The 8940-nt window shown below is 52.9% G+C and overlaps 1 protein-coding gene across 5 annotated transcripts in view; it reads left to right on the plus strand.

The window, feature by feature from the left end:
- Nucleotides 1–8419, plus strand: part of LOC134368921 (F-box-like/WD repeat-containing protein TBL1X) — a 214212-nt gene extending 205793 nt beyond the window's left edge. For all 5 annotated transcript variants that reach the window (XM_063085154.1, XM_063085153.1, XM_063085156.1 and 2 more), the window contains 5 exons: nt 1435–1509; nt 1847–1974; nt 3655–3820; nt 4216–4317; nt 4990–8419. In XM_063085154.1, coding sequence (XP_062941224.1) covers nt 1435–1509; nt 1847–1974; nt 3655–3820; nt 4216–4317; nt 4990–5016 — 498 coding nt within the window. In that variant the 3' untranslated portion in view covers nt 5017–8419. The remainder of the gene's footprint in view (nt 1–1434; nt 1510–1846; nt 1975–3654; nt 3821–4215; nt 4318–4989) is intronic.
- The last annotated feature ends 521 nt before the right edge of the window (nt 8420–8940 follow it).

Consider the following 8940-nt stretch of genomic DNA (forward strand, 5'->3'; position numbering starts at 1 on the left):
GGCAGGATGAGAGTGCTACTGCCCACTTGTGTACAGCTGCTGGGATGACAGGGCGCTACTGCCCCCTTGAGGACAGCCACTGGGATGACAGAGCACTATTGCCCCCTGGTGGATGGTAGGCAAGGAGAGTGCTACTGCCCCCTGGAGGACGGTAGGCAGGAAGAGAGGGTGCTACTGCCCCCTTGTGGACAGCCACTGGGATGACAGAGCACTACTGCCCCCTGGTGGACGGTAGGCAGGATGAGAGAGTGCTATTGCCCCCTGGTGGACTGTAGGCAGGAAGAGAGTGTGCTACTGCCCCCTTGAGGACAGCCACTAGGATTACAGAGCACTATTGCCCCCAGTGGATGATCGGCCAGATGATAGAGCACTATTGCCCCCTGGTGGATGGTAGGCAAAAAGAGAGAGTGCTACTGCCCCCGGGTGGATGGTAGGCAGGAAGAGAGGGTGCTACTGCCCCCTTGTGGACAGCCACTGGGATGACAGAGCACTACTGCCCCCTGGTGGACGGTAGGCAGGATGAGAGAGTGCTACTGCCCACTTGTGTACAGCTGCTGGGACGACAGGGCGCTACTACCCCCTTGTGGACAGCTACTGGGATGACAGAGCGCTATTGCCCCCTGGTGGATGGCAGGATGACAGAACACTACTGCCCCCAGGTGAACGGTAGGCAGGATGAGAGTGCTACTGCTCCCTTGAGGACAGCCACTGGGATGACAGAGCACTACTGCCCCCTGGTGGACTGTAGGCAGGAAGAGAGGGTGCTGCTGCCCCCTTGAGGACAGCCACTGGGATTACAGAGCACTATTGCCCCCGGTGGATGGTCAGCCAGATGATAGAGCACTATTGCCCCCTGGTGGACGGTAGGCAAGAAGAGAGAGTGCTACTGCCCCCTGGTGGACGGTAGGCAGGAAGAGAGGGTGCTACTGCCCCTTTGTGGACAGCCACTGGGATGACAGAGCACTACTGCCCCCTGGTGGACGGTAGGCAGGATGAGAGAGTGCTACTGCTCCCTTGAGGACAGCCACGGGGGTTACAGAGCACTATTGCCCCTGGTGGGTGGCCGGCTGGATGATAGAGCACTATTGCCCCCTGGTGGACAGCCGCTGGGATGACAGAGCACTATTGCCCCCTGGTGGATGGTTGGCCGGATGACAGAGTGCTTCTGCCCCCTGCTGGACAGTAAGCAGGATGAGAAAGTACTACTGCCCACTTGTGGACAGCTGCTGGGATTACAGAGCACTATTGCCCCTGGTGGATGGTCGGCCGGATGACAGAGCACTGTTGCCCCCTGGTGGACGGCAGGGTGACAGAGTGCTACTGCCCCCTGGTGGACGGCCACTATGATGACAGAGCGCTACTGTCCCCTGGTAGACAGCCACTGGGTCTGATCTCAGGCCTTGATTTCTTTTCCAAACCCATTCTATCTTTCAGAATGAAGTCAATGCTATCAAATGGGATCCTTCTGGAATGTTGCTAGCATCCTGCTCTGATGACATGACATTAAAGGTAAAGTTAGCATCTGTAGGGATGAGCTGTTTAACCCTAAACAGCCCCCAGTACTCAACGCAAGTCTCACATTCCCTGTTCCTTTGGGGGTTATCTGTATTGAGTCCTCTTCCTTCCTCAGTAATTTGTCCCAATACTGACTGTCAGATTAGCTCTCGCCCAGTGAACTCTGATGTACCAGTCAAGGGTCCTGCTAGGAGTCCCAGCCCTTCCTGGGCAATGACCTGCAGTTTTTCCAATGGGACACTCCAATGGCTTGTGTACGGTTCACAGCCAGCAGTCTCTTGGCTCACTGGAGGGACATAGCTTGCTCTATTGTTACCACTGTGTGTTCTAGATCTGGAGCATGAAGCAGGACACGTGTGTGCACGACCTGCAAGCTCACAGCAAAGAGATATACACCATCAAGTGGAGTCCCACCGGGCCGGCCACCAGCATCCCCAACTCCAACATCATGCTGGCGAGGTAAAACACCACCCCTGCACAGCCCAGCCTCGGCTCCTGAACGCAGCCTGGCCCGCTGTCACTGAGTCAGCAGCACAGCAGCAGAACTTCCTCATACACAGAGAGAACAGGACGTTTTGCTGGAGCATTGAACGTCGTAGCTCCCTTTTGAAGGGGCCGAGATAGAACTTTGAAGTGAGGCTGGGAGAAGGCACGTGTTGAGAGGGCTTCAGGCACTTGGCTTTGCTGAAGGTTTTCCTGACAGCAGAGAAAGGAAATGGAAAGAGTTCACCTCGGACCTTGGGCTTGGTTTATTCGTTCAACTCAGGGCTTCCAGGGGCAGGAATTTCAAGCAGGGATAAAGGTTCCCCCAGCCACAGCCAGACTTGACCTGACATTGTATATAGTGAGTCCCCTAAGACACCAGCTTGGGAGCGAGTGGAGTGGTCAGCCAGTCACTGCCAGAATTGGGAAGAGGGGTTATAAGTGACAAAGGTGGCCTCCCCCAAACCACGTGGCTTTAGGCTTCATTCAAGAGCATTATTGTGCCCTGATGCTCGCCAGACCCCATTAAGAGTAGAACGTTCCACTCTCGTCATTTCAGGAAGAACTTTTAGAAGAAGCTAAAGAGATTCTGAGACCGAATGCCGAGCTACTTAGGGGTCTGAAAACCAGGATCTGGACCCATGAAATGTGGATGTCCCCTTAGCCTACAAGAGAGGAGAGTTAAGGGGAATGTTTAGGTACCAGGAGGCAGCAGCGGGTTATTCTGTGTAGCTGCAGAGAGAGGGTAGTGACAGGTGGGCACACACCTCCTGTAAGGGGCGAACGCCTGCCACCTGCCTCTGGGGCAGCGGGAGCCAGCCGGCCGCGCCAGGAGCGAGCAGCTTGTGGAAAGTGCTCAGCCCAACCAAGCTTGTTTCTTAGAAAAGACTGGAAAGAATCCCTGTATCAGCCGAGTGGTTGAACAGAATAACACAAAGGCCGTGATTCTCTTATTTCACGTAATTGTCCTAAAAGCCACTTTAATTACTACGATACAGCGCCGCTTGCTATAATCATGTATTGGTGACTCGGGGGGTTCTTTTGTGTCACGTGTTACCCATTAGGAACATAAATGACCCTTTAGTCAGCACACACGGAAAGGACAGTGTCGTACCAGCCCTGTAGAGAAAAAGAAAGCCAGATAGCAGGTTTGTGATAGGTACTTTATTTTAAATTTGAAAATAACTGAAATTTGCAGCTCTCAGCAATGTGGTCGAATGTGTAGATGTGACTGTGTTTTAATTCCTGTTGGATTAAAAATTTTATAAATATTTATTCACTCTATTCGCTGTTTTTCCAAACCTGGCTATCTGCATTTGTTGGTAACAATAGAAGTTTTTCAATGTAAGAGCATCTTAGAAAACTTGATAAATATTCCACAAAAGTATTTACCATTTATATCTTTAAACAAATGCAGAAACATAGGAACGTGGGTATCAATTTGCTTTCGTAATAACAGCACCAAAAGTTGTTTGTTTTGTGACGATGGCTTTGTTTTCACTGCATCTGAGTTGCATTTTAGGAGGAGAAGCTCACCGATCTGGACCTAGAAGCGGGGAGAGAGAGACGGCTCCTGTGAGGTGTGGCCCGTGTTGGAGGGACGTGTGCTAAATGCCCGCGTGCTCAGGTGATAACGTGTCCCCTCCATCTCTGCAGTGCTTCATTTGACTCCACGGTCCGGCTGTGGGATGTGGAGCGAGGGGTGTGTATCCACACGCTGACCAAACACCAGGAACCTGTCTACAGTGTCGCTTTTAGCCCCGACGGGAAGTACTTGGCCAGCGGCTCCTTTGACAAGTGTGTCCATATCTGGAATACTCAGGTAATCTCTTGACCCTCGGGGTTGAGTCCTTTGCAAAGTAATGCCTGAGTAGCTGTGTTTGCAGTGACCCAGGCTCAGAACAGCCACTGGGGAACCGGTGCTCAGGAATGAGCTGCCGCCCCCGATGGAGAGCCTAGGCGGAGCCAGACAGCGCCCTTGCCCGGGACAGATACCCAGGGCCACTCCCTCCCCGGGATAGGTGTCTGCTTCTGCTGTCCTGAGGGCTCACAGCTCCAAGCAAGACATCTTGGAGACGTCCCTCATTGGAGGAGCCACCACCTTCTTTTCCCCTTTATGAGCCGCTCCCTGCTGTCCCTGAGACCCGTGCAGCACCTGGGCGGGCAGAAGGGCTGCACCCCGTGTGGTAAGCGCTGGTCACTGTGCTTTCTCCACAGAGTGGCAGTCTCGTCCACAGCTACCGAGGCACTGGCGGCATCTTCGAGGTGTGCTGGAATGCTCGCGGGGACAAAGTGGGCGCCAGCGCCTCCGATGGCTCCGTAAGCAGTGCTCGAGTTGGCAGGGGCAAGCGTGGGGTCGGGACAAGCCGGGGTGGCACTCGGCAGGGCTCAGCTGGTGCGCGGGGACCGCTTGGGGTGGCCTCACATCTGAGAGTGGCCCTCGCTTCAGCCCTTGCAGAATGTCCTTCTGGTCATCATTTCCTGGATGAAATTGGGGTGCTCTGCCCCTCTGAGGACATTAGGCAATACCTGGAGACCTGTTGGGCTGTCACTGCTTGGGGTTGGGGGGGCTCCTGGCATCTCCTGGGTAGAACCCAGAGATGCAGCACAACCTCCTCCCATGCACAGCACAGCATTGACCTCGAAGGCCAGGGTCCCCAAATGTTCTCAGAGGCCTTGCACTTAGGCCTAAGCTGCCACCTACCTCGCCACGTAGGCATCTGCCTGTGTCTCCTACTGCTGGCACTGTCACTCTGCCACGTGGACCTTAGTCCTTGCCCTGGTGTTTCCCCCAGTGCTGTTTGCTTGAGTTTGGTTGGTCAGGTGTGCAGGCACTAGCCTGTTCTCGGAGCTTCTCTGACCTTCATGACTGTGTTCCAATGAAACTTTATTCACAAAAATCGGTGGTTGGCCACCATCTACCGACCCCTGCTCTAAAGGCACGTTTGTGTCATCTCTCGAGATAACAGGCGCCTCTGTCTTTCCTTCCAGGTGTGTGTTTTAGATCTGCGGAAGTAAACAGAAACTATTCTAGAAAAACTCAAGAGTTCTAGTGGACCAGCAGAGAACGTGTGGGGTCGTGGCCCTCTCCAGACACCATTCTGTCAGCTCCAAAACTGTACGAACTTGACTTGCGTTAGAGTGTACTTGGAAATCAACTCGTCCCTGCCACAGGAGTGTATATGTTTTCGTAATCTTCATCAGGAAGTTCCAAAACAAACAAGCAAAATCAAAAGCATGCACACAGTCATATCAGAGGGGGGAGAGTGGTCTCCACCCAGGACACTCAGCCCAGGAAACAGGAAGCTAGACGTGCACGGTGTGGTTTCCATCCAGAAGAGGCTCTGATGGCAGAACGGAAAACAAGAGAAGAGGAAGCTGTGCCAAAAAAACAAAAACAAAAAACAAAACAAAGAAGCAAAATGCTGTGATAAACCAGAAGGGGAAATGTCCTCTCCTCGCGCTGGTGTTTTCTTTCCCCTGACAATTGGGACACTACAGCTGCTACGGCAAAGGATGTTCAAAGACCAGTTTGTACCAATGCGATGCGCAACTTTGTAATCCCAACACTTTCTATTTTCTAGAATCTTCTTTGTTCGATGGTTTTTCTATCAGCTGGAATTCTGTCGTCTAGGGGCCTTCGGTCTGAGATGGAAACTGTTTTGGGTTTGTTGCGTCTTCCCTCTGTCGTTCCCTGACCCCTCTGCCTTATCCCCTTGTCTGCTGTGGTCTGGCTTTTCAGGACCCCTCTTTCGACACAGCCACATGGACACGGTCACAGAAGTCTCCAGTGGACAGCTTCCTCCCTCCCTCTGTCCCCTCCTCTGTCCCGCCCTTCCTGCCCCTACCCCTCGCTCACCCTTCTCTGTCCCGTCCTCAGAGTTGCTTCAGATCTTAGGTCTCAAGGACAGTTTGGGTGCATAATACGTGCTTTATGTTAAGAAGGCAGGGCAGGGGGACTTTTTACAGGAGAAAAAGAAAATGACTTATAATAGAAAGAGCCTGGAGTATTTTTGGAAAAAAAAAAAGTTTTATGTTAAAACAATTTAAAAATCCTCAAATGGCCATCAGACATAGAGAGCTGTGTGTGATTCATAGTCTAGAAAAGCTGTCAGGAGACACAGGCAGGGCCCGAGGTGGCTTCCCCCGTTCCCTTCAGCTCCACAGGTGGTCAGGAAACTGGGTGGGAAGGGTCAGTCCTATGGGTGAGCAGCGGGTGGCTCTGTGGCCCACCAGGAGGACAAAGAACCACGTGGCCTCTTTTGGGGTGGGTGACCTTAGCGGCCACCAGGAGAAAAGTGAGTGCAGGACAGTGTGCTCTGACCCTGAGGACGCGTCCCCAGAACCAAGAGGCACCAAAGCCATCGAAAGCCACAGCTCGGCTCGCCGTGGCCGCAACTGCCTCCTCCCCACAGCGGCGTCGTTTCTCCAAGAGTGGGCCAGGCCAGTCCTTGCAAAGCTGACGTCAAGGCTCCAGGGCGTCACTTGGTCTAATGATGACAAAAGGATGCGCAAAAGGCAGCGTTGCAGCCCCAACGGCGAACGCTGTAGGCAGAGCGTCACTGATCGTTTCTGCTGTCTTTATCATTTCCTTCTCTCACACGAGACTAGGAGAAAGAGGGTTTTTTTAAAGAATGAATCTTTTTAGTGTTTTTTAAAAATTAAACAAGGCTTTGAATTCCTAGAAAAGTTTCTTTTCATTGGATCAGGTGACCTCTGTGCTCGTATTGTCACAACCCGACACTGGCTTACTTCTGAAATCAGCAACGGGGGCAAGGACCGACGGCTGGGGCCCGTCTCTCATCGGCGTCCTGTGGGCCAGGGAAGATCTGAGGACGGTGGCAGGCCTGTGGCGGCAGCGGCAGTGGCGGCTGGCAGTGGTGGGTTCACTGGTGTGTGTTCCTTCCAGCCATGAGACCGTGTTATTCAGGGGGCGGCACCCCTCTTTGGAGCCGAAAACCGACATCTGGGAAGGGCAGGGGCTTCCTAGAGAACTTGGAATGGTCCGGGACCAGCTACCAAAGCCAAGGGGCGTCGGCCATTCCCGGGTCATTCACTGGCCTCCACCTGGGCCTGTGAATTATTCAAGCCCAGAAAGTGCTCTGTTTCCAAGTAAGGCTTTTTGGGGGCTCTGTCACCTGAACACTTAGTAACGAAGGCCGAAGTCCCATGGAGTAACCACTCCCGTGTCTGAAGACAGCCAGCATCCGCAGACTCACCGCTGATTCCTGTCCCCAGAGTGGGTGAGGTTTGGGGGGCAGCGTGTTGGGGTCCAGATGAAGACCATCCCCCCTCCCCAGATGAGAGCGTTTTCATCTCCGCAGAGCATCGGCTGCCGGAAATCGGACCATGGTCAGGATGTGGCTTGTGCGTGGCAAGCAGAGACTGGCGTGGCATGGTGACCGGGGACGTATGGAAGGGATTCACTAGACAATCTTCCTGGGAATGTCGGGAGCCAGGGTCTCACCAAAGCGCTGGCTTCAGCCTCCTCTTGAATCTCAAGCACCTCGGGATTGTTAGGTTGGAGCCGAGGGCTGGGGCCACGGGCAACAGGCTTCCTATCCCTGTGCACAACAGTGAGCCTCGGATGAAGGGAGGCGGCCACCCCCGAGCTGGCCACAGGGACCAAGCATGAGGGTGTCGCTGGCGCCCCTCGAATCCGTGCCTGTCCTCAGCAAACAGCGCCATCGACGACTAGTTTGGGGCCCCTGACACATGTGGCCATCGTGCCCTCCTGCCAGGCACACGGGAGATTCACGTTCAGGGTCTGGGGTGGCCACCTGGACATGTGACTGTCGGACGTCGCTTACAGCTCTGAAACCCTTTGAGTCGCTTCAGTCTTAGTGACCAAATTCAACCTCGGAAGCAGACATAACACAACGATCCTTCCTGGAACCTTTGGTTGGATTTGAAATGACCAAGAGCCACGTCCAGCACGCACCTGGGGAGGGAGCTGCCCCGGGCCGGAAGGGCCGGATGTCACAGGGTGAAACCTCTGACCCTGCGCGACACCATAGGACTTGACTTTGGTTTTGTCTTTCTAAAACTAGATCCTGGAGCCCAGAGAAGTGCACTTTGTCAATCGTAAGGATCTTTGTTCCTTCTTATTTCTCTCTTTTTTAACCTCTCGTTCCACCTTTTTTTGGTTTTTTTCATGGTGTTTCTTGTCCAATGCAGAAATATCCCTCCCGCCACTCACTGAAGCTTCGAATTCTGGCTTCTGCAGTTTTATTGTCTGTGTCAGACGTACAGCCAGACCTGCTTCCTGTCCGCGTTGCCCAGATCCTGTTGCAGTGACATGGAGCCCCGTCCTGTTCTCCTTCCACCCCCACTCACCCTCACGTTCTTTGGTAAAAAAGAATCACCTTGTGTGTTGTAGCTCATTTGTTTCGAGAGAAAATCAACAGATCATATTCAGTGTCTTGAATAAATTGCTCTATTTTGATATTAGAGAACCTGGTTGGTGTGCTCTCTCCATGTCACTTGGTCACTCTTGGGGCCACATGGACACCCATGAATGAAGACAGCTCGGCCTTTTCTCCAGAAGAAAATGGCTGGAGTGCCCCTTTCCAGAACTGCCACATTCAGTAGGGAAAGAGCCCTGCCTGTTCTAAACAGCCGCCATACACAGGGAGCGTGCTTTTTAACAAAGTGTTTCCTTTTCATTATTTTAGTTCAGGCCGGTTGTTTAAAAAAGTCAATGCAAATGAATTCTCTCTTGTTAGCAAATTGCTTTGCGAGGAATTTGAGTTCAAGGATTAGCCCTGAGTAACTGGAAGAACCTAAAGTTATAGGACATGGCTAACTGTTGACGGTCACTTCGGCCTGTTGCAGAGGAACACGTTGCAGTATTTACTGACAAGTGCTCTGTGCTGGACGCTACCACGTTCCATCTATGCCACTTTAATTACTTGGTGGGTGTCACATAATTGAATGAGTTCA

Source organism: Cynocephalus volans, chromosome Y, assembly GCF_027409185.1.
Source record: "Cynocephalus volans isolate mCynVol1 chromosome Y, mCynVol1.pri, whole genome shotgun sequence".
In the NCBI taxonomy this organism is placed as follows: Eukaryota; Metazoa; Chordata; class Mammalia; order Dermoptera; family Cynocephalidae; genus Cynocephalus; species Cynocephalus volans.